At 42.4% G+C, this 25,269-nt stretch overlaps 1 protein-coding gene across 1 annotated transcript in view; it reads left to right on the top strand.

Moving 5' to 3' along the window:
• The window catches only part of LOC138740647 (uncharacterized), a 57,631-nt gene that overhangs the window by 16,413 nt on the left and 15,949 nt on the right, over positions 1-25,269 (top strand). Inside the window, exons 3-6 of the mRNA XM_069893637.1 lie at positions 2,255-2,486; positions 8,754-8,848; positions 16,765-16,961; positions 20,081-20,159. Coding sequence (XP_069749738.1) covers positions 2,255-2,486; positions 8,754-8,848; positions 16,765-16,961; positions 20,081-20,159 — 603 coding nt within the window. The remainder of the gene's footprint in view (positions 1-2,254; positions 2,487-8,753; positions 8,849-16,764; positions 16,962-20,080; positions 20,160-25,269) is intronic.

Genomic DNA, 25,269 nt, shown 5'->3' with positions numbered 1-25,269 from the left:
CCTCAAATTGAGGCACTGGAGATTCTGCCGCCTAAAGATCACTGTTAAGATTTTCACCAATTCAAAGCAACATACAAAAGTGCTGGAGAAACTTAGTAGGTCGCACAGCATCTATGGGTAAAGAAAGGGTAACCAACATTTTGGGCCCAGGCACTTCTTCAGGTGTGATTCAAAGCCTTATAATTTAATTATTTTTCTTTTGGACATGCAGCATGGTAACAGGCCCTTCTGACCTATGAGCTTGTGCCCCGCAATTAACCTACACTTTGAAGGTTGGGAGGAAACCGGAGCACCCAGAGGAAATCCACGCAGACATGGGGTGAACATACAAACGCCTTACAGACTGCGCTTGATTTGAAGCTTACAAGGCTGTATTAGCATTATGCTATCTGCTACATTGAAACAAAAGTGAGAAAGCATCATGTAATACTTAATGACCATTGGAATCAGCATATGATAAAATAATGGAATGGTGGTGAGCCACCATCAGAAGATCTGATAGTCTGTTTCTCACTCAAAGCACATAATTACCTTTGCTAATAAATGTATATACACAGCCTTCTTGGCCTGATCTTTCAATAAAGAATCATTTTGATAGCAACATCAAGCCATGCAATCCTTATATTAGACCCCCCCCCCCCGTTTGAGCTTGTGCAGGATATTAATTTGTGTTACTTGCCCACCAGAGGAAATTGTTACTTTCAAAAAATTCTCTGAAATCCACTGATCACTGTGTGCCGCTCAGTGAAATTACCCAAGAAAACCGAAACGTTGATTGCCTTTTATTTACTGTGGATGCTGAGTGACCTGCTGAGTTTTTCCAGCACATTTGTGCATTGCACGTGACCCCAACATCTGCAGACTTTCTTGTTTGATGCCCAAGAATCAAGTTCATTACTCAGTGGAATACAAATGAAGTCTACGTAACCTGCCCTTGTGTCCAAATTTTTTTTAATTGCTTGAAATCTTTGTCAGGAACATGTCACGAAATTAGTTGTTGCAGCAACACAGTGCAAACATTTAATAACACCGTACAAAATAAATAAGAAATAGTGTAAGAAAAACTCAAATAAGGCAGTGTTTGTGGCTCATCGTTCATTCAGGAATTTGATAGCAGAGGGAAAGAAACTGTCCTTATGCTGCTGAGGGCTCATCTTCAGACTCCCGTACATTTTTCCTGATGGTGGAGTGAGGAGGGTATGGCCAGGGTGGTGGGGTTCCTTGAGGATCGAGGCTGCTTTTTTAAAGACACTTCCTCTTCGAGTGAAGACTAGAGCCCATGATGTCACAGGTCGAGTTAATAAGCCTCTGGAGTTTTCTTTTGTCCTGAGTGTTGGCACCTCCATATCTGGGTGTGATGCCACCAGCCAGAATGCTCCCCATGGTACACTTGTAGGAGTTTTTGAGAGTCTTCAGTGACGTACTGAATCTCCTCAAACTCCTCACAAAGTATAGCCACTGGCAAACTTTCTGCACGATTGCATCAACATGGATGCGACAGGACAGATCCTCAGAGATGTTGAGACCCAGGATTTTGGAGTTCTTCACTCTCTCCACTCCTGACCCCTCTGTGAGGACTGGTTCGTGTTCTCCTGATTTTCTCCCGTGGCCCACAATCATCTCCTTGGTTTTGCTAACACAGAGTGCAAGTTTTATGTTGTGACATAACTCAATTAGCTGATCCACCTCCCTCCTGTCTGCTTCCTCATTCAGCTGACAACGGTGGTGTCATCAGCATATTTGTAGACAGAACTGGAATTGTGTCTGACCACACAATTATGGATTTAGTGCAGTGGGCTAAGCAAATCATAATTGTACCAACAAACATCTTCTCTAGCACAAAGTAAACTGCTGGAGGAACTCAATGGATTAGGCAGCATCTGCGAAGGGAAAGAGAGAGCTGATGTTTCAGCTCAAGACTCTGCATCAGGACCATCCCTCTCACTACAGATGTTGGCTGACCCACTAAGTTCCTCCATCTAATTTTTTTTTGCTCCAGATTACACTGTCGGCAGTCTCTTTTGCCTTCAAACCCCTTCTCCAACTGTGTAATCAGCAATCTATCTCCTTCCTGAGATGCAGATAGCAAAGCTGAACTCTGGTTCTGTCTGTCGGAAGTTCGGAATGGTGTGGTGGATTCCAAATTTGGAAAATTCAGCAATGAGGTAGTCAAATGACAGTTAAATGCTGCAAATGAAAAAAAAAACTGTGCCGTTGAAATGTTAATGATATCCACGGCTTTCCTTTGTCTCAGGCTGAGACTGTTGAAGGCCGACAATGGATACTGAATGGTTCGCATATTGAGGAGATGGTGGAACACGTCACAGCACTGTTGGACAGTGTGAATGACTGGATAGCCAGCAATGCAGCTCTGGTGCTGGCCAGGTTCACGATCTGCGAATCTGGCTGCAGGAAGCTCCTGGAACATCCTCAATGCCGACACACCATCAACAAGCTGGTCGCATCCCTGCGCGTGGACAATGCAGGTGAGCAGCTGTCTTTTCCACATCAGATTGAAATGAGGATAAATTTCTTCAATCAGAACAGTCTTTGAGATGCTCTATCCTAGTTCATTGGAACCTTAGTCATTAAATTAATTAAAAAGAACATAAATATCTCGTTGCAAAAGGAGGATCATGATATTACAATGTGTGTGTGAAACTGGTTTGATGGGTAACGAGTCTGAACGCAGCTGATTAAACAGTCGTGCTTTATTTACATGAGGGGATTTGCAACACAGGTAAAAAATACATCCATACACACTCTCGCCAGATTAAACAATACATTCGCAACCATTCATGGGTAGAAGGTTTTACAATCAATAGTTATCTCATTTGATACCTGCCACCCTTTGATATCCCTGGGAGGTATGACTCTTATCTAACTAAACTAGGGACACTTAGCACACAATACTACAGCTCCCAACCTTTTGCTTGCGCACACCTTACCAATGATCCTCCAACGTTGCCCACTATTCCCAACCTAGAGTGGAGCAAAGGTTCATCCCAGAAGAGAAAAAGGAAGATGGCTCATGTGTGGTGGTCTTCATAGTATTAACAGCTGAAGGGTCTGGACAAGGTATCGATAAGCCAATGAAAGAGGCCAATGACCTGATGTTCGCTGCCATGTGGGCAAGGCATGACCTTGATTGGCAGGTGATGTGACTTCCGTTCAGATTCCAGATGGAGAGGACACTTGTTTCCCACCCCCCCCCCAACACCCCCAGGTACCAGACAGAGAAGCTACATGCCCCTCTGCATTCCCACCAGATTCCAGATGGAGGGGTTACATGACCCTCCACAATCCACTCTACAAACGTACTTATGCCCCGCTGTTTGTACTTGCTGCAGCTGACCAGATATTTTGTTTTTTTTTAAAACTACTTTAGTAAATTTAATCAAATTAAAAAGAGACAATAAATAGATTTGCAGATAATAAGATTCAAGCTTCAAAGGATTAGGAGAGGTGAGAGGTGGTGGAGAGATGGAACTGGGGTAGTTAGCGTAATGCTGGAAACTATGTTTATGGGAAATGTGGCAGAGTTTCCATGTTGAAATACGATAACACCAGGATGAAGGTGGAGCCAGGAAAGGAGGCAAAGCTAAAATATAGCAATGGGAAGAAAAGGTAGTTCCCTGGTTATGACAGGATAGATGAGGTTGGAACTGCATCAATGGAATCCCATCCAGCTGGATTTGCAGGAGGCTGGGTGGCCATTTGCAGCGTGGGTGAAGAGGGCTAGGAATATTAGTGTTATCAATGACTTTGGCAAGATCCGAAGTACGTGGTCCAGGGGCAAAGGTGGGAGGATTCACATCGAGGTTTGGGATATTGGAAGGTGACGGCACATTTTAGACCTTTGGATGTGAAGAATTGGTGGCAGTTTTAAATAAAAGACAACCACAATATTAGGAAGAAGAAAATTGCATTGACAATCTTTAATTGTGTACCAGTATGTCCAAAAGCAATCTAATTTTTTTTAAATTTAGACAGACAGCATGATAACAGGCCCTTCTAGCCCACGAGCCCATGCCCCCCAAATGCACCTACAACCCCTGCATGTTTTTTCAACTGTGCGAGGAAACTGGAGCACCTGGATGAAACCCATGTAGACATGGGGAGAAAGTACAAACTCCTTACGGACTGTGCTGGATTTGAACCCAGGTTGCTGGCACTGTTACAGCATGGCACTAGCCTCTACGCTAATCTACTATCAATGATGATGTATTGCCAGTGTTTAAATAATGTTTAATTAGAGCAAGCTCCCATGCACAGCAATGGGCAAGTAACTGGATTGGTGATCTGGATTAATGATTAAATTTTGGACAGGACACTGGGGACACCTCATTGAACATCTTGTTCAAAACAACGCCATCAATTCCTTGAGGTCTATTTGAGCATGTAGACAAGGATTGTGGTTCAATGACTTGTCCAAAAGCTCTGACAATGCAACATTCTCTTGGTCCTATAGTTTGGTCAGTCTTGATGTTTTGTCAAATGGTAGGTGGTGAAGGCATCTGGTACATGCGCTCCCAGGAAATATAGTGAGAGGGGTTGAGAGTCAATACTTTGATTGAAATAAAGTTGCAGGAGCTGGTGACATATTTCACTGGGCAAGATGATGTTGTGAAGCAGGGGAAATCAGTGTCAGCGTAGGACGTGGTGATCGCTACAGCCAGGCTGGGATTGGCGAGAGATGCAAAAGTCGCCATTGAAGACTGCTGACCAAACGGTTTCAGACTCCCCACCAGGAAAGCTTGTGATCTCTTGGGATTTTATAGAGCAAGTTTAGCTGGAGGGAAAGGGGATTAAGAGGACACTCTTCAACAGAATTAAAAAAACGGCTGTTGTCCTTTTACATCCCCGGAATAACAAGCAGTTTTGTTGAAATAAAGTGGATTCCATTGATGCTCTAAGTGGTCCTAGCTGAACTGACAGATCCCTTGTGTCATTTTACCTTGTCTGAGGTAGATGTGGTCACTTCAGAGTGGCTAAGAAAGAGAGAGAGAGAGAGTGAGAGAGAGAGGAATGGACTGAAGGATTTAATGATACTCGGTAAACCTTTTGAGGTCGATTGTTTTGTGAGTCAATGTTAAGTTTTTATATTCTGGTCACCAGATCATCTTTTCCTTTAAGTGAAATGAACTTGTAATCACTTGCTCTTTTCAAGATCAATATTTTTTTAGGAGTTTCAATTTTGTTTCGTGTCATGTGTACTGTGGTACAGTGAGAATATTTGTTTGACGAGCAGTCCAGCTAGTCAACACATATATAGTTGCAACAGGATAAACAGTATTGAGTGCAGTTAGAGGTACAAAGAGAGATTCATTAGTACAGAGCAGAGTCAACTTTATTTTACTCATTTGAGGTTCATTCACGAGTCTGATAACAGCAGGAGAGAAACTGACCTTGAATTTAGTGGTGTTTGATCACACAGTTGTGAATCTTCTTCTCTTCAGGAAGAGGATGAAAAGAGTGTGATCTGGGAGGGATGAGCCTTTGAATATGTTAGCTGCTTTTCCAAGACAGTGGGAAGTGTAAATGGAATCCATGGAGAGGAGGGAGGAGTTTGTGTGATTCAGGGTAATTCAAAGGATAATTCACAATAGGTATTGATGTTAAATTGAAAGTGAAGGAATCAGGGTTTTTTTCTCCAAATCCCCTTTCTTACCATTTAGGTGTGAAATCAATCAAATTACCGTATATTTCGGCGGATAAGAGACCCTTGAAGCATCCAAAAAATCACCCCCCAAAAAGGGATCGTCTTATAGGCTAGATACAATTCTGACCGGAAAAGCAGACCGGTCCTGACCACCTCTCCACTACCGCTGCTGGTCAATGATACCGTCCCACTGCTGCCGGTCCCCGACATCTCCCCACCGGCGGTCCCTGACAACCTCTTCAATGATGCCTCCGGTCACCGACACCTACCCACCACCAGTTCACAACACCTCCCCACCATTGCCACTAGTCCATGACACCTCCCCATCGCTGGTCCGACACCTCCCCACCACCGGTCCCCGACACCTCCCCACCTCCCTGACCACCTCCCCACCATAACCAACCCAGATATTTTACAATTTACAATTGTAAAAAAAATTGTAGAACCGAGGTCCCCACTCCTGCCTGGGAGCCTGAGGCAACTTCTTCGATGTGGACGATACTGCAGCTCCATTTGGCATCTTCCCAGCCAGAAGCAAAGATGTTTTTTGCTGTTATTTTAATCACTTGCTTGCTTAATTTACAGATTTGTTACTTGACGATTGGGGTGTTGTAAAAAAGTTTGGGTTGTTGCTGGGAGGCCCGGACACCAGTCTCCGGCACATTCCTTGCAGCTGCTCTGAGGCATTGAGCAGAAAATTGGCAGGTTGTGTTATACAACCGATATGAGCTAAAAACATGAAATTCAGTCTGAAATTGAGGTCCTGTCTTATCTGAAGGTAATCTTATCCACCAAAATATATGATATATCACTGGACAACAAATGTTTTCCAAAGTTTGCTTTCTGAAAAAAGGAATTATGATAGACAACTTCAAACTGAACACAAAAATACTTTCAGATTTGTTGTATCATATAGGGAGTTGTAGAAACATTAAATGAACTTTTATTGAATTGAGCATGTTTAATCACATAATGATGCTAACATTAAGTTAGTTCAACTGAGCCAAGTTCTCAAGTTGACTGGACAAGTTGTACAACAAATGTGATGAGCCCAGGGTTTGTCTTGGTCACCAATTTTACAACTGAAGTAGAGCTCACAGGCTTTCTTAGTAAGAGCAATTGTGCTGTGTCTTTGAGCCTTAAACATATACTCGCCACAAATGTAACAATGTATCACAGTTGTTGCGATCAGCTGCCCCAAATCCATAAACTACACCCAAAAGTGTTCAGGAGTGCCAAAATCTTCATTATCCGGTGTATTTATTTTGCTCTTTCAGAGCTGTGCTTTACATTGTGTAACAACAAGGTCAGTCAGTGTAACAAACAACATGGTCAACTTGTCAGATCATTCTGCTGTGACGTCACAGTGAGATTGAAGGTCTTGGGATGGATGCGTCTGAAGATTATCTGTGAAAGTTGGTTGGATTTGTCCAGTGCATTCAGAGTTCAAATGACTCAGCAAATATTTCTTAATTTGTTCGAGCATTTGTGCCTTTTGTGAGACAGGTGTTGACAGACACGTATAAACTGAAGTGACATTGTTCAAAACTACAACACCGTTGAGAAGTAAGAGGGTAGATCGATAAATCAGAATGTCCTGAGCTCAAGAGATGGAGTTTTGGTTTTAAAAACTTTCCTTCTCCTGCCCTTGGCACTGGGTTTCCAAATACCCCTGGCCCCTGATTCCTGAACCCTTAATGTTCACCCATCCTCCCTCCTCACTGATTTGTGACTGACCTCACTCAATAGTCCCAACCTCACCCCATTCCTTCAGTAGTGAATTCCCCAACTATCAGGAATCAATCCAATGATGACCAAAAGAATACCACCCCACCCCCCACCCCACGTCCCGATGCACTGATAGGTATTCCACCCACCAGGTCATCATTCTCAGAGACGTGAACGGCCTCTATCTATAGCTGGACTGGGCCCTGGATAGTGATGGGTAAGCCCTCTTTAATACTTGCAGCTCAGACCCTCTCTTTCCCTCCCCTGCCCCCACACCCTGACACCCCTAGAACTGGCTCTGAGCCCAGGCAACTGATTTTCCTCAATATGCTGAAGAACACATAAAGCACACATTCTGTAGCACTGCACTTGATTCACTCCTTGTACTTACTGCAGAAGGATCACAGCCAAAATCACAGAAGGAAGCCATTTAAATCATCAGATCCATTCTGGCTTTGGATACAGGGTACAGTTGTGGGCTTCTTATTAGGAAACGATGTGCTGACATCAGAGAGGGTTCAGAGAAGATTTACAACAATGATTCCTGGAATGAAGGGATTAGTATATGAGGAATGTTTAATGGCGCTTGGGGTTCAGAAGGAAAAAAAGAGTCCCCATTGGAAGCATTCTGAATGTTGAAAGGAAGTTGTTTCCCATGGGAGGGGAATCAAGAACAAGAGGGAACAACTTCAGGATTGAAGGATGTGCATTTAAAACAGAGATACGGAGGAATGTTTTCACCCAGTGAGTGGTGAACCTATGGAACTTGCTGCTATGGGTGGCTGTGGAGGCCAGGTCATTGGGATATGTTAAAGGCAGAGGTTGAGAGGTGTCTGAATAGTCAGGGTATCAAAGGTTATGGGGAAAAGGCGGGAGAGTGGGAGAATGGATCAAGTCATGATGGAATTGCAGAGCAGACTTGATGGGCCAAATGGCCTACTTCTGCTCCAATGTCTGATGGAGAGTAATCCTTTTCCTTCTCCTGATTTTGTCTGCATTGCGAGTTATTCTCTCCTGCGTATACACATTAACTTCCCTTTTCCATCTTTTTACCATTGATCTGGACAAACAGCAGATAATTAATCTACCAGCATGTCTTTTGGATGTGGAACTGGAATACTCCAGGAAAATCCATGGTGCTACAGAGAGAATGTAAAAATTCCACGTCAGTGCCATGGATCAGGACGGAACCTGCGCTGTTTGGAGTTGTAGTCAGTAGCCGTAACCATTGTACCATCCCTGATCACTGATGCTACATTCAATGACAATAGGGTGCCCTGCAACAGTATGCTGCAGTTTCTCTGGTGTGATTTCTGATTTGCCCCATTGGATATGTATAACTCTCTCTCATTTGCCATTGCAGGCTGTGGAATGAGCGCAGCTTTTGCTCTTGGACGTCTCTGTCATTTGGATATTGGTCGCAAGTGGATCCTGGATATGGAGGAAGCTCCAGCTATGGTGAGTCAGTTGCTGGCTGCAGCTTACCAGCTAAAGTAGTTTCAGAAAAAACTGGCAGTGCTCAGTGAGGAAAGATTCAGCCGTTTCAGCTGAAAGGGCATTTAACAGGACTTGAGTGACCACCTTCAAGCACATATAGAGGCAAGTAAAGAGAATGGGAACAGAAGGGAGAAGTTTTTCAATGGAGCAAGAGGGATGAAACGAGTTAATGGGACAATGCAAAGACTTTTGCTTTTATTTGCAATCTTGAATTGATTTTTACTCATGATTCAATAGAATCACAGATGGCAATGAAGAAGCATACAGGAGGGAGATGGATCAGCTAGTTGAGTGGTGTCACAGCAACAACCTTGCACTCAATGTCAACAGAACTAAGAAGTTGATTATGGACATCAGGAAGAGGATATAGGAGAACACGAACCAGTCCTCATCGAGGGTCAGCAGTGGAAAGGGTTAAGATAGGGGTCTCCAAAGTGGTGGATATCTACCCCTGGGGGTCAATGGGACTAACCAAGGGATTGAAAAATGCCAGGGGGTCAATAAATGCCGGTGGTGGAGGGGGGGAGAGGGGGTCAATTGAACCTTTGTGGCTGAAAGAATTGTTGAGGCCAAGGTTCCCTCTGCTGCCTGGAAGCCTGACATTCCCGCTCCTGGCGAGTGCCCTATGTCCCCACTCCTGCCTGGAAGCCCAAGACAACTTCTTCAATGTGGATGGCACCGCACCCTATATTAAGAATGGAGTCACCATTGCCGATACTGAAGTCTTGGAGCCAGCTATGTTTGGCATCTTCCTGGCCAGAAACAAAGGTTTTTTTTGCAGTTATTGTAATCAATTGTTTGCTTAATTTACAGATTTGTTACTTTGCAATTGGGGTGTGTTGTAACAATGTTTGGGTTTTTGCTAGGAGGTTCGGACAGCATTCGTATGATATGCAATTTCCCTCACTAATGCATATGGAAAATGCACATCTATGTAATTATTATTTATCTATTTATTGCACATGTCTGGGAGTCTATGAGGGATCAAGGGTTCCATGAAAGAGTCGATGGTCTAAAATGTTTGGGGACCCTTGGATTAAGTGCTTGAAGTTCATCATCTCTAAGGATCCATCCTGTGGCCTCCAAGTCAATTCAATCACGAAGGCTCACTAGCGGCTATGCTTTGTGAGGAATTTGAGGAGATTTGGTATGTCATCAAAGACTCTTACAAATTTGTACAAGTGTACCATGGAGAGTATTCTGATGGGTTGCATCACTGTCCGGTATGGAGATGCCAATGCACAGGATTGGAAAAAACACTACAGAGAGTCATGAACTCAGCCTGCGCTATCACTAGCATCAGTCTCCTCTCCATCGAGTACATTAACAAGAGGTGGTGTCTTAAGAAAGCAGCCTCTAAGCTTAAGGGCCCTTACCATGAGGCCATGCCCTCTTCACTCTACTAACATTGGGAAGGAGGCATAGGAGTCTGAAGTGGAACTGGCAAAAAAATCGAGGATAATAAATTAAAAAAAAAATTAAGAATGAAATAATAGGTAAAAATATGTGTTCAAAATTGTAACAGTAAATGTTCTCTGAAGTTACACATAAACTTTAGTGAAGATGGGAGCAAATATTCAGCCAGCAGAGAGCCTTGGTCATGCTTTGCTCATAGCAGCTGTTTAATGAAAATTGTATGAAATGATAATGGCGTCGTCCAGGTTGAAGAACTGGTTGATGCCGCTCGCCGTTGGAGGAGACTCTTTTGAAATGTCTCCTTATCCCTGCTTAGTAAGAGTTGCCCCAGTCAGAGGCTTTATTTGTAAATGGTGGAGAGTGGGGAGGGGTGTCAGTTATTTATTAATGTCTTTTGGGTTGCTCCGTGGATGGGGAGGAACCTGCAGATACAGCGACGGTTAACTGTTTTCAAAGAATGTGATTAAAATTGAAGTAATATTCTTTAAGGTTTATATATTCATGCAAATAAAGTTTGTTCAGTGTAAGTGCAGAATAGTATTTTTGTCTTTTAAACTGTTTATTCTTAATGCAGGTGTATTAGTTAGACATTGTAAGAGTAAGCCTCAAGCAACCAGAAAATACAATTATCTGGCATTTACCAATCCCCATGGGTACCAGATTGCAGGGGTTTTACTGTAATAAATATTAAAGAATACAAATAATTACAAGTTTTAAATAAAAAGTTGATTGGCCATAGTCAATAATCAATAGTGTGTGGATGAGTCATAGGGACTGGGAGAATTGAGGGGAATGATGGGACAGTACATTTAAATTTAATTATTTTAATTTAGACATATAGCAGAGTAACAGGCCATTTTGTGCCACCCAATTTACATCCCATTAACCTTACATCCCCAGTACATTTTGAATGGTGGAAGGAAACCAGAGCCCCCCAGAGAAAATGCACGCAGATACGGGGAGAATGTACAGACAGCGCAGTGTTTGAACTCGGGTCCAGTCCCAATGCTGGTGCTGTAAAGGCTCTGCGCTAACCGCTACACCAACCGTGCCAAACTGGGATTAATTTAGGATTAAAGTGAATTGGAGCTTGATGACTGGCTCTGGTTTGTTGGGCTGAAGGGCCTGTTACCACATGGCAACCCTCTCTGTGTCTGAGACTGAAAACACTCATGCAAAATTTTCACAACACCAAAACAAATGCTTTATCCTTCTTCCTTACAGCGGTTCTTTCCATTCATAAGAAGGACTTCTTGCTCTGTGAGGTTTAATCTGGTGCAGGCTCAGTGGGCACATTTCCAAGTTTAACTGGAGGAGAAATTGACATTGTTGTCTATCTTTGGACATTAGGTGCAGCCCATTGTAGGAGCTCGGCTTGGAAGTTGACAGCAAGGCTGAGATACAGATTTGGGATTTTAAAGTAAATAGATCCTGCTGGAAGATCCCAGCTGAATGAGCAGTATTGGGAGGAGGTCAATGTTTTAGGTTGGAACCCCTTATCAAGTCTGCTTCATGCTGCTCGATCTGCTGAGGTTCTCAAGCAGATTGTGTTAAGGTTCAAATTCCATCTTCTGCATTCTATGTGTCTCCAGATTTGGGATTTCTCCCATTCACCTGTCCCCAAACTCGTGACACTTGGGAGTAAACTGGTTATTCAGTGAAGAATGCAAGTGTTTTTAGTTACAGGGACAAGGCCTTTGGCTGACTCAGTCCAGGCCATCTGATGTGGAGACTGAAGCTGGTAAAAGGTCATTGTTGTGCATGACATTCAAGCATGCAGTTTTGAGACTCTCAGTGGAGTCCTCAAACTAAGAATATATTAAGTTTTTATACTTTCAGGAACAAAGATAACAGCAGGTGATTCTATGCAGTTTCCATAACTACAATGTCACTGTTTACCTCAATATTTTAGCCTGAAAAATGTTTCCTTTCAATTATACCTTTACAATGGCAGCACACTCTGTGAACAAAATACCTCTGAATGTTCAAACACCTTTGTTGGGACAGAACAATTCACCTGGTTGGTCTAAAAGTTTCTAAAAGCAGAGAATCCAGACACCCAAGTGTTGTGTGTGTATCTGGGTACACAAGCATCCCAAATATTGATAGAGCAAAATTGCCAATGTACAGAGTTTTATATTTTTAGAGTAAGAGCATGGTAACAGGCCCTTTTGGTCCATGAGCCCGCGCTGCCAAGTTACATCCCTGTGACCAATTAACCAACTAATCCCGGATGTCTTTGGAAGGAGGGAGGAAGCCAGAGCACCCGGAGGAAACCCACGCTCGTCTTTACCCTCTCTTGTCTCTACTTTTTTTCTTTTTCTCTTATTTTTTTCTCCTCCCACCTTCCTCATGCTCTCTATCATTCTCTCCACCTCCCACACCTGCTGTCCTGTACCCCAACACCACTGGCCCTTCTCCCACCTTCTTTTCCCCTTTATATATATAATTTTACCTTTTCATCTTTGTCTTAATAAAAGGTCCCAACTCAAAAATATTGACTGACTATTTCAACACCAAAATGCTGTCTGATCTGCTGAGTAAGAAAAATAATGGATAATGAGTGTGACAGGGGAGAAAAAAAAATAGATTGTTGTGGATAGGTCATTATGGGTTGAAAGGCCAGTACTGTGGAGTAATATTCCATGCTCCACCAGTAGTTCCTTGTTTTCTCCAGATCCCAGGATCTGCAGCTTTTGTGTTTCTCTGGTCTGTTATGAGCCCAGAGGACCCAAAACCCAGCAGCAATAGATATTCACCAAGACAAATGGTTACTTAAACAAAAGGTGTTTTTAATTATTTTTAAACATGAAAACAGATTCACAGTTTAACTTATTATTGACTTAATTAATCTAACTTAACCCCCTTCTAATTCTAACCACACATGTATGTAATGTTTGTGTAAGTTCAGAAAAGTTATTTGATTCACAATCCAATCTCACCTCTCATTCCTTGAAGTTCACTGGTTGTAGGCAATTCTTGTACTGTGCACAGAATTTAACATTTATAAAGTTCACCAGACTTTGATGCTTGAAAGGTAAATGGTTACTGCTCAGGAAGGTTCTTGTCGGTTTTCAGAGAGAGATTTATTGTATGCTGGATGCCCACAACTGATTCCTTTTAAAATCAGCGACTTCAGTGTCTTGCTGATAAAACTTACCACCTCCGGGTTCTCCAGATGATAACCTCTTTCTTTCAGGTCACCACAGAGTTCCTTTTCGTTTCTCTTATTTCAAGTGAAACATTAGACAGCCAGTCCTCTCCTCTTGCATGAAACACAAGGGCTCTGACTAGGCTGAACTAAGCACTTATAAACCGTCTTTCAAATGGGGTTTTCCATAAGCTTTCCAGCTTGTCCTGTTTCAGTCCCAGCTGCTGCTGCTGACTATCACTGTAGAACTGATCTCTGTATCTCTCTCTCTCTGAGAGAAAGCCTGTTTGACTCCCTCTGCTTGCAAAACCACATGACCCTCCTAGAACAGCACGTTCCCCTCCAGACAATCTGTGGCTCCGACAAGTTCTTTCATCTGTTGCCTTTTTGTAAACAACAATCCACTAGTGAAGTCTCTTGAGCATGCTTCAAAGCTCCAACAAAGACTCTGAGGCGCTGACATGTCTAGCATTAGCAGAGCTCTAGTATTTCAAATAAGATCTGTTTTAAAGTGTTTCTATGTGACCTACAGTAACAAACCTGCCCCAATTTATCTCCAAAAAGCATATCTATATACTGTCACAGGTCTGAATCTTGATGTTCTCAGTTACAATGGAACAAGGTACCTTGTCTGAATGTGTCCGAAGCTTGGTATGATATAAGCCAATTGACACTCCATTGTCTCATGTTAAAATGGCCTCCCCTCTATGTGTCTGGACATGATTATTTGTTACAAATCTGTCCTTTTAATTTCAAAACTAATTATTGCTTTAATATGCATTGGAATAAGACTGGTTCTCATATTAATGCCTCATATATCCATATAATTTAACACATAACACCTAAATAATTTCTATCACCAACCATTTAAAAAAAAACTCCTGATGAAGGGGTCCAACCTGAAACAGCAACCATTCTTTATCGTCCTCAGGTACTGTTCGACCCGCTGAGTTCCTTAAGGCAGATTTTCTTTTGCTCCAGACCCATCATCCCATTCAAACCCCATATTCTGCCCAATCAGCTTCAAACCTGAGGCAATTTACAGTGGTAAGTTCTGACCAGATGTGTATTCATAGAAGTGTTATTGTACTTCTTTCTTTTAAAGGATTATCACTTATATTCTATTGTAATGCCTTACTCTCTTATTCACCCACATTTACAATTAAAAACCTAAAAACTGAAATTACAAAAATTAAGGGACGTTTTGTTCGAATTCTGAGAAGGTGAGATAAAAGTTGAAGATCGTGGGATTACTCATCAGGTCAGGCAGCATCTGCGGAGGGAGAGTAGAACCTGAAGGGACTGATTTGTACATCTTCTCTGCATCCTAGTCCGGAGGCAGTGGACTGATAAGCAGTCGCTGCATTCCCAGGTGTTGAGTAGAGAGGAGGAGCAAGGCCTTGGGTATCTTGTGGCTGAGGCCCATCCCCAACTGAAAACCCCTGGTAGTCCCTGGGAATGCAGGCCTACCTCTGCATCCCCAGGAGGCAAAGCTGAAGGAGATGGATTTTCACCTGCTGGCAAAGATATCTTCGCTTTGATACAGTTTTAAAAGGCCTCCTATTCAGAGCAATATCAAAGTGATTTTAATCATCTTAAATATAAAATTTTTGGGGGAAGTAAAAGAAAATATCTCAAATCTCTAATAAACAATACAAACTTGAAAAAAAGTAAAGGATAGCTGAACTTGTCTTTCTCTTTTCAATCTAAATGAATGGGAATTCTGTTCTTGTTTAGGATAACTGTGGTAAATTCTCTGTCATCCTGGGGACTCCCACTAAGAATGGGTTCTTAATGGTGGGGAGTTTGTCTCTGTGATTCATTGCACACCAGACATTGTGAAATCCAGTGATGCAATGCGGTGGCGGTGACAGATGAAATGGTTGCTATCACTCAGTTCATCCTGACGCACAGTGAGCCTACCTAACTTTGAGTACTTTTAAGCTTACAAGTTAATTATCATCTGACTGGACATGTACAACCTGACAAAACAGCATCTCTCCAGACCAAGGTGCACAACACAAAAACAAACAAAACACTGTACATAATGATCTCATAAATAATTAAAATAAATGTATACAGTATAAATATTTGGGGTGATTTTCATGGTTAAAGGATACGTTCATCCGTCTCACAGGCTGTGGGAAGAAGCTATTCCCAACCTTGGCAATCCTTTGATGCTTCAGTACCTCCTTCTTGATGGTAGTGGGTTGAAGATATTGTGTGCTTGATTGAAATTGTCTTGTATAATCCCTTGAGCCCAATTTACTACTTAATTGGGAGCAATTGGATGTCTAGAGACCATCATTTCAACTCAATAACTTGTCATTAGAGCACGCATTTTTCTTTGAGTCTATGCTTCTCTCTCTATTTGATGGGGAGAATAGGTTCGATGGGTTAAAAGAGTAACAAACCCTGGACACGGTTTATCAACAAACAGTGGTCTTTATTTACACGCAAGGTAATTCACAACAGGGAACATACTCACATATACAAGGCAACTACACACGAATCATACATATTGGACACTGGTTAATCACTAATAATCGCACCTCCTGATAAATCACTGCAAATCGCAACTCCTAATTATAACACGAGGGTTAAACAAACAGTACGTGTTCCCCCCCCCCCCCCCCCCCCCCGCCCCCAACTAACAGGAAGGCACACTGAGTAAAAAATGCAAGTTTGCTTACAATCTAAAACACTACAGTCTCCCCCAAGTGGATGCCACGAATAGCCTCCACCCTGTACTAGCATACACCTCACAACTGGTTCTCCAGCATCACTCACAGCTCACAACCTGGACCAGACCCCTTTAGAATTGATGGCTTTATGCTGCAGCCGACTGGAGGGGCCAGCCCAAGTGCACCCATGTGACCTGTGAGGACCAAAAGTGTCTGGAAGAGTCAGTCCAGATGTGATTGAGGAGAACTAATTGCGTGGTAGCCTCACTTGTGGGTGGATCTAACCTTGATTGACGTGAAGAAATGACTTTTGACCTGACTGGTCCGATGACCCTCCAGGAGCAAACATATGGGAATTCCTTTGCTGAGAGCAGTATCCAGACTGACCTGTTTGGCTAATCTTCTGGATAACTTGCCACAGATACTTACTGACTTACTGGGTATTTTCATCATACTTCTGCATCTATTTAATCCTATCAGAATCTGGCTTTGGCTTTGAAGCTCACGCTGCTGGTGTTAAGTTTGCGAATAGAGTGAGGCAGGATAAGCTTTGGACTAGGGGAAGTTGCTCTGATATTCACCCTCATTGTAAGCTGTTTCTGATCAGCTGTGCTCTTCTTGTTTAGGTTGTGGCACTGGAGAAAATGATGTTACACGGAGACACCGGAGAAAGCAAGAATGCCTGCTTTGCACTAAGCTGTCTGGCGGCTGACAAGGACGGCCACTCCCATATTCTGCTGAACCCCATCTTTCCTGAAATATTAAACACCTTGTGCATTTTACTGGAATCCCAGGAGCAGGAGTCAGCCTGGTTTGCTGCCATGTAAGGATATGCAAATGACGTAGGAGTAAATTGTTCACTGGAAGATAATTGTAGATAATTGTAGATAATTGAAGATAATTGTTCACTGGAAGATAATTGTAGAGTCATTCAGCACGCAGCCCATCGAGTGAACCATCATACATGACCTTAAAATAATCCTGTTATATTCTCCTATCAATTCTCCCACTCCCCCCACACACACATAAACACACACACACACACACACACACACACTACCCAGCAATCATCACACACACACACACACACACACACACACACACACACACACACACACACACACACACACACACACTACCCAGCAATCATCATGTCTTCAGGTAGCAGCTATGGAGAATGTGGTGATCATGGCAGAATGAATGTGCAAACTCCACACAGACAACACCCAAGTTTAAGGTCAAATTTGTGTGGCTGGAATAGAGGCTGTTGCTCTGCCAGCTGTGCCCCTCCTTTGCCTCAGTGAAAGCAAGTGTTCAGGCATTTTGCTCCTTTTCCATAGAAAAGAATTGCTGGAGGAACTCAGCAGGTCAGATGGCATATGTCAGTAGAAATGGCCAATCAATGTTTCGAGTCTGAACCTTCTGTCAAGACTAATATAGCATAGGTGAAATTACAAATGTAAATGAGGAAATAAACTAGGAGAGGGGCTCAGAAGTAATAGATCAGAAGATGTGAGAGGTGAAGGGACAGAGGGAGAAGCCATTTGGAAGAGGTGTGTGGAGAGAAAGATTAGAGGGAGAGAAGGGGATGGAGAGAGAGAGAAAAAAAAGTACACGAGACCTGAAAGAAGAGATGGGAACAGTAAATCAGATTGGGGAGAGGATTATCTAAAATCGATGTTCATGCCATTAGGTTTAAGGCTGTTCAGGAAGAATATGGTGTGTTGTTCCTCAAGTTTACATGTTCTAACCATGATCTCAAATATGTAGCTCAAACTAGGGTCCTTTTCCAATGAAGGTCATACACGTGGAGGCTACTTTGGAGGCTACATACCCAGAATGTAACATCAAGCATCTTTTAAAATCACTTCCACCCTTTTTAGTCCTTGATATTTAGAAGAATGAGGGATGACTGTATTTAAATCTGTGAGATTTTATTGGGCTCAACAGGATAGATGTCGAGATGTTTCCAATAGTTGGGAGTCACAAAGAAGACGCCATAATTTCAAAATAAGGGGCTGGCCATTTACAACAGGAGCAGAGAATTTTTTTTTCTCTGTGAACCTCTGGAATTCCAGAGAGTCATGGCGACAAGATCGTTTGAGGTATTTAAGGTGGAGTTCAATAAACATTTGAAAGATCAAGGAATTGTGGTTCATGAGGAACTGCCCTAGAGGGGGAATTGAGGGCAAAGTTGATCAGCCAGAATCATAGGCTCAAGGGTCTAAATGGCCTACTCTTCCCATTTCCTTTGACTGTGTGGTTCACTAATGAAATGGGCTACCCTTGCCACAGTAGAGGGCTAGGATCTATGACTCTTCTACTGACTGGGGACAAGATAACTGGAGTACAGATGGTGATTCAAGACTCCTTTGTCATGCAATAAAACATGTACTATTGGGGGAAAATTGCATTTGGTTTGCCATAAGGCAGACAAATATTCGCCATCAGCAGAAATTGCCCACTTCCCCTTACAGCCAGAGAAAGAAAAGCAAAGGGGGACCCTCAGAGTCACTGAGTGTCCATGGATTCACCTCCAGCACTCCCACAGCCACACAGACTTCAGTCCAAACCATTAGCAACCCGAGCTCCAGATCCAAACCTTCAACACAATCAGGAAGCCTTTAGTTCCCTTAGCTTCCTCTCGCACTCCAGTTCCAATACCTGGTATCCATTCAGCCAGTCTTGTACTAGACTCCAGCAGTCCACAGAATGGTGTGAGCTCTTTGACTGCAATCTGCTTACTCCATGTATGAGGGCACCTTATATGATGTTGGCCTGTCACACATTTTGTGATGCAGAAGGAATTGTAAACCTCAGCCTTTATCAGTATATTTTGTATTTTAACATAGTCTACAAGTTTAGTGGACACTAAAGAATAGCCAGTGCCCTAATAGATTTCTGTAATCAGGAAAAGCAAATACATGGGATCTTGAGTAATTCTTGTGCCCAGAAAGAATAATGTAAACATCACTTCAATGTAGCCATCCAAATGGGTATTAGCGGCACATTTAGCACAGCAGTTAGCTATTACAGTGCCAGCAGCCTGAGTTTAAATCTAGTGTTGTTTGTAAGGAGTTTGTATGTTCACCCAGTAACTTGCATGGGTTTTCTCCAGGTGCTCTTGTTCTTCCCACCCTCCAAAATGTACGGGGTTGCAGATTAATTGGGTGCAAATGGGTGTCACCGGTTTTAATAGCCAGAGTTGGCTTCTACCATGTTGTAATTTTTTTAAAAATTGATTTGAAATTTTTGTTCAACATATCTGTTACCTTTCAATAAATTAGAATGGAAAGTAGATGTTACTTCCTTTGGGCAGAAGGTATGGAAGCCTTAAGACTAGCATTTCAAAGTTTGAGAACAGTTTCTTTGCAACAGCTATCAGGGTCTTGAACCTCCACTTGTTATACTAATGATGGAAAGCTCCAATAGCACAAAAGTATTATCTGCATTGCTGTAACATTTTTTTTTTGCACAAGGATAACTGAATAATTATATCTATCTTTCACATTTATTCTCACTTCTTAATTAAATTAAATATGATACTATTTTATTTTGATTAAAGTACCTGTTTGACTGTTGCAAGTAGGAATTTCGGTGCATTTGTATATCGAACAATGTATATGAAAGTAAACTCATGAAAGTAAACTCAGCAATCTCCTGAGTGGGATGTGAGTACAATCTGGGGCTTGAATTGGGGAAACCCAACGCTTCAGCCCTTCTTTGCATTTTGTGCTGGAATTGTTATCTTCTGGCTGGAGTCTCTTTGACATTGTTTGCAGATTAAATTTATCCTCCACAAAATGAAGACCATACTCATAAACCTTCGGGCCCCATGACTTCTACTCAATGGAGAATGTACTGTTACCCATAAAGCCAGCATGTGTTTTGTATTTGCCAGTAGCCACTTTGTGAGGAATGTTTCTGCTTCTACATTCACAGGACATTAAGAATGTTAGGAAGTCATCCAAAAGGAGTTATCAAGCTGAGAGAACACCCCAAAATTTCAACCCTGTTAAAGGTAGGTGATGACACAGATTTCACAGTAATCAAGTGTGAGAAAGTGAAAGCTTCTAGAGACAGTCAAACGTCAAAGGCCATTTAAAAATTCTGCTGCACAATGATTTGGAGGAATGTTCAGCTCACTCAGAAGTGGCGAGATCATGAAAATCAAAATATGGACTTTGAAATGAATCTCTAACATTTGTTTGTCATTCCACAAGCACTGCTCGTCTTGCTGAGTTTCCTGCAGTTTATGCCTTTATAGCTGTGAAGATGTGTAAGCCTTGGAAATAAGCCAGAACATGCTGGAGACACACAGTAGGTAAGGCTGCACCCTCAGAGAGAAGGAGAGAGCGAGCTAATGTTTCAAATTGAATATCTTACATCGGAACCGAACAAAGCCAGAAATCAGACATATTTGATTGCAGAGAAGGGTGGAGAGAGCAAATGAACTAACTCATAGGATGAAGATCAGGAGAGACTGACACAAGTTCAGGTGGTGCTGGCTGTGAGAGAGTGACAGAGGGTTGTTTATCAGAGCTGATCTGACTGTATGAGATGTAAATAGAGATGAATGTGAACAGACAAGGAGGCAAATTTAGCCAAAAAAATCAAAATCAGAATCAGGTTTATTGTCATGAGCATGTCACGAAATTTAATGTTTTGCAGTAGCAGTGTGGAAAAATTACTGTAAATCACAATTTTGTAAATAACCATATAACAATTACAGCATGGAAATAGGCCAATTTGGCCCTTCTCGTCCTCACTGATCCAAGTACCCTCCTCTAATCCCACTTAGCAAAATTCTGCCCATATCCCTTCATCCCCCTCCCATCCATATAGTTATCCAACTCTTTCTTAAATGACAAAATTGACCCTCCCTCCACCACCTTTCCCGGAAGCCCATTCCACACAGTAATCACTCTCTGAGTAAAGAAGTTCCCCCTCATGTTACTTCTAAACCTTTGCCCGTCAAGTCTCAACCCATGACATCTTGTATCCATCTCTCCTACTCTCAATGGGAAAAGCCTTTCCACATCAACTCTATGCATCCCTCTCATTATCTTAAACACCTCTATCAGCCTTCTACATTCCAAGGCATAAAGACCTAATTTGCTCAATCTTTCCTTGTATTCCAGATGCTGGAACCCAGGCAACATTTTTGTATATCTTCTCTGCACTGTCTCTATCTTGTTAATATCATTCCTATAAATCGGTGACCAGAAATGCACACAGTACTCCCAATTTGGCCTCACCAATGCCATGTACAGTTTCATCATTACTTCCCAACCCCTATATTCTATGCATTGATTTATATAGGCAAGCATACTTCTTCACCACCCTATCCACATGCGCTCCTACCTTCAGGGAACAATGTACTGTTATTCCTAGATCGTTCTGCTCCACTGCATTCATCAATGCCCTCCCATTTACCACATATGTCTTGCTTTGATTATTCTTTCCAAAATGAAGCACCTTACACTTATCAGCATTAAACTCCATCTGCCATCTTTCTGCCCACTCCTCTAAGCAGTTTAAATCCCTTGCAATCTTTGAAAACCCTCTTCATAATCCACAATTCCTCCTATTTTAGTATCATCTGCATATTTACTAATCCAATTTACCACCCCATCTTCCAGATCATTAATATATTTGACAAACAGCAACAGTCCCAATACCGAACCCTAAGGTACACCACTTGTCACCGGCCTCCATCCTGACAAACAATTATTTACTACTATTCTCTGGCACCTTCCTTCCAGCCACTATTGAATCCATTTGACTATCTCCAAATTAATACCCAGGGACTCAGCCTTCCTAACTAACCTCCCATGTGGAACCTTATCAAAGGCCTTACTGAAGTCCATATAGACAACATCCACTGCTCTACCCTCATCAACATTTCTAGTCACCTCTTCAAAAAATTCAAAAAGAGTGGTCAAACATGACTTTCCATGCACAAATCCGTGTTGAGTGTCCCTGATCAGACCCTATATATAAGAACACTTTCCATCTGTTTACCTACCACAGGCATCAAACTTACAGGCCGATAATTGCTAGGCTTGCTCCTCGAACCTTTTTTAAACAAAGGAACCACATGCGCAACACGCCAATCCTTCGGCACTATTCCCGTCTCTAATGACTTTTGAAAAATCAGTGCCAGAGCCTCTGCTATTTCCTCACTACCTTCTCTCAAGGACCTTGGGAAAATCCTGTCAGGACCTGGAGATTTAACCACATTTATATGTTTCAAAAGCTCCAGTATTACCTCTTTCTTAATCACTATAGTCTCTCTATATACCCCCTTCGCTTCCTTTACCCTGCACAGTTCAATATCTTTCTCCTCAGTAAATAGTGAGGAAAAGAAATTGTTCAAGACCTTCCTTTTGGTGACATACCAAATCTCTTTTGGGTCCACACACTTTTGTCCTTTCTGATTCTCTATTTGACCAATTTTATTTCTCACTTTCCTTTTGCTATTTACATATTTGAAGAAATCCTTTGGATTTATTTTCACCCTGCTTGCTATAGCCACTTCATACCTTCTTTTAGCTTTTCTAATTTATTTCGTAAGATTCTTTTTACATTCAATATAGTACCCAAACATCTCCTTTTTTCCCTGTTTCTTATATTTATTGTAGTAATCCCTCTTTTTTCAAACCATGTTTCCAATATCCCTTGAGAACCATGGCTCTCTCAAACTTTTGACCTTACCTTTCAACCTAACAGGTATATAAAGATTTTGAGCCCTTAAAATCCCTCCTTTAAAAGACCCTCCATTTCTCTATTACGTCCTTCCCAGAAAACAAATTGTCCCAATCCACCCCTTGTAAATCCTTTCGCATCTCCTCAAATCTAGATTTTCCCCACTCAAAAACCTCATCTCTGGGCCCAGACCTAGCCTTTTCCATAATTACTTTGAAGTTAATGGCAAAAAATAAGTATCAAAAAAAGGTGAAGTACTGTCCATAGGTTCATTGTCTGTTCAGAAATCTGATGGCTGAGGGAAGAAACTGTTTTTGTGATGTTGAGTGTCTGTTTTTAGGCTCCTGAACCTCCTTCCTGATGGTAGCAGTGAGAATAGGGCATTGGCTGGGGGATGAGGATCCTTAATGAAAGATGCTGCTTCCTTGAGACATTGCCTCTTAAAGATGCCATTAATGAAGGGAAGACTAATGTCTATGATGGTGCTGGCCAAGTTTATATTCAACTGCAATCTGTTCCTGTCCTGTGCATTGGCACCTCCATACTAGACATAGGGTATACTCCATGCAACCAGTCAACATGCTCTCTATCATACACCAGTAGAAATTTCCAAAATGTCTTTGGTGACATACCAAATCTCCTCAAACTCTTAACAAAGTATAGCTGCTGCTTTGCCTTCTTCATAATTGCATTGACAGGATGGTCCCAGGATTGGTCTTCAGATGTTGACCCCCAGAATCTGAAGCTTCTTGTACTCTCCAATGTTGACCTCTCGATAAGGATAGGTTTGTATTCTCCTGTATTCCCCTTCCTGAAGTTCACAATCAGTTCCTAAATTTTGATGACATTGCAAGGTTATTGTTATTACACCATTTAACTAGCTGATCTATCTCACTCCTGTTCACTTCCTTATTGCCTTCTGTCACTTTGCCAACAACCATGGTGTCATCAGCAAATTTGTGGATGGCATTTGAATTGTGCCTTGCCACACAATCATGGGTATCGAGCGAGTAGCACGGTGGGCTAGGCACACCTCCTTGAGGTATGCCTGCGTTGATTGTCAGTGAGGAGGAGACATTGTTACCAAATCTCACTGACTGTGGTCTTCCGTTGAGGAAGTCAACGATCCAGTTGCAGAGAGAGGTGCAGAGGCCCAAGTTTTGAAACTTGTTGATCAGTATTGAGAGGATGAAAGATGAGCTATGATTAATGAAAAAGCACCACTGTAGATATTGCTGTTGTCCAGTTGATCCAGGGCTGAATGAAGAGCCAGTGAGATTGCAATAGTGGAACTGTGAGCAATTGAGAAAGCAAAATAATTCAAGATGTAAAATCATATTCTTTTCTTTGGCTTGGCTTCGCAGACGAAGATTTATGGAGGGGTAATGTCCAATCATGTAAAATCATATATAGATTCCAGCAAATCCACTGAATAGTCCCAACATTTTGTTTAGCTTTCCAGCATTTGTGTTTACTTTTGCCTTTGGGGAGCTGGTGATAGGCAGATTTCAGGTCTGTCGTTGAAAAGATATGATATTGGGCAATTTGATTGACCTCCGCAATACGAGGCAGGGGATATGCATCCAGCTGTGTATAGCGGTTAATAGCCTGGCTATAATTGATCACCATCCTGTGTTTACTCCCAACCTTGACCACCCCCACCTGGGCTCTCCATGGGCTCAATGATCCCCTCATCCAGGAGTCTCCAGGCCTCTGTTTTAATAAATGTCCTGTATCGCTTGCTTTTTGTAGCGACTGGCTGACAGTTGGGGATGAGGTTGGTAGTGGAGAGACTGCGTATCGGTTGGGCTGGCAGGGGAAGGGAGTGGTGGAGGGGGCTGCATGCTAACAAACTGCAGGTTGCTGACTATGAGGGAGGAGGGGATCGTGTATTCCATTGTAACACTCTTGAGGTGGCACTAGAAATCCAACCCCAGCAGCACTGGTGCACAGGCCTGTGGCATGATAAAGAGTTTAAAGTTCCTGTAAGGCTGTGGATTTTGGTTGAGTGGTTTTTGAGGCCAGGGTGACTTAATAGTTTACTGGCTTTTCTTTAAGGGAGTAGTGCTGCACCATAGCGGGGTGGATTAAACTCTCAGGCATCTTGTCACCTGATCATTGATTGAGATTCCAACATAGACCAGGAGAGTGGATGTGGGCTGTTCTGGTCCAGTATCACAGAGGCTAGTGTCGGTTTGTAGTATGGCCCGTGTTGATTTATGGTCAGGGAGCATAATGGGCATGCCCAAACAGCAATGTGGTTATTCCCAGAAGTTGGTGGTGCCCAAGATGGCAGCTCGTGGCATGGTTGTCTCTGGAAGCTAATGGCTTCCAGGATGGTGGCTCCCATGCTGCGCACATGGCGGTGCTGGGATTGGCAGGTGGCTGCGATTGACATATCTTCGTGTAGTTCCCCTTCTTTC

This window comes from Narcine bancroftii, chromosome 1 (assembly GCF_036971445.1).
Source record: "Narcine bancroftii isolate sNarBan1 chromosome 1, sNarBan1.hap1, whole genome shotgun sequence".
NCBI classification, from domain to species: domain Eukaryota; kingdom Metazoa; phylum Chordata; class Chondrichthyes; order Torpediniformes; family Narcinidae; genus Narcine; species Narcine bancroftii.
The sequence above is the reverse complement of the archived record's forward strand: the minus strand, read 5'-3'. Positions and strand labels throughout refer to the sequence as shown.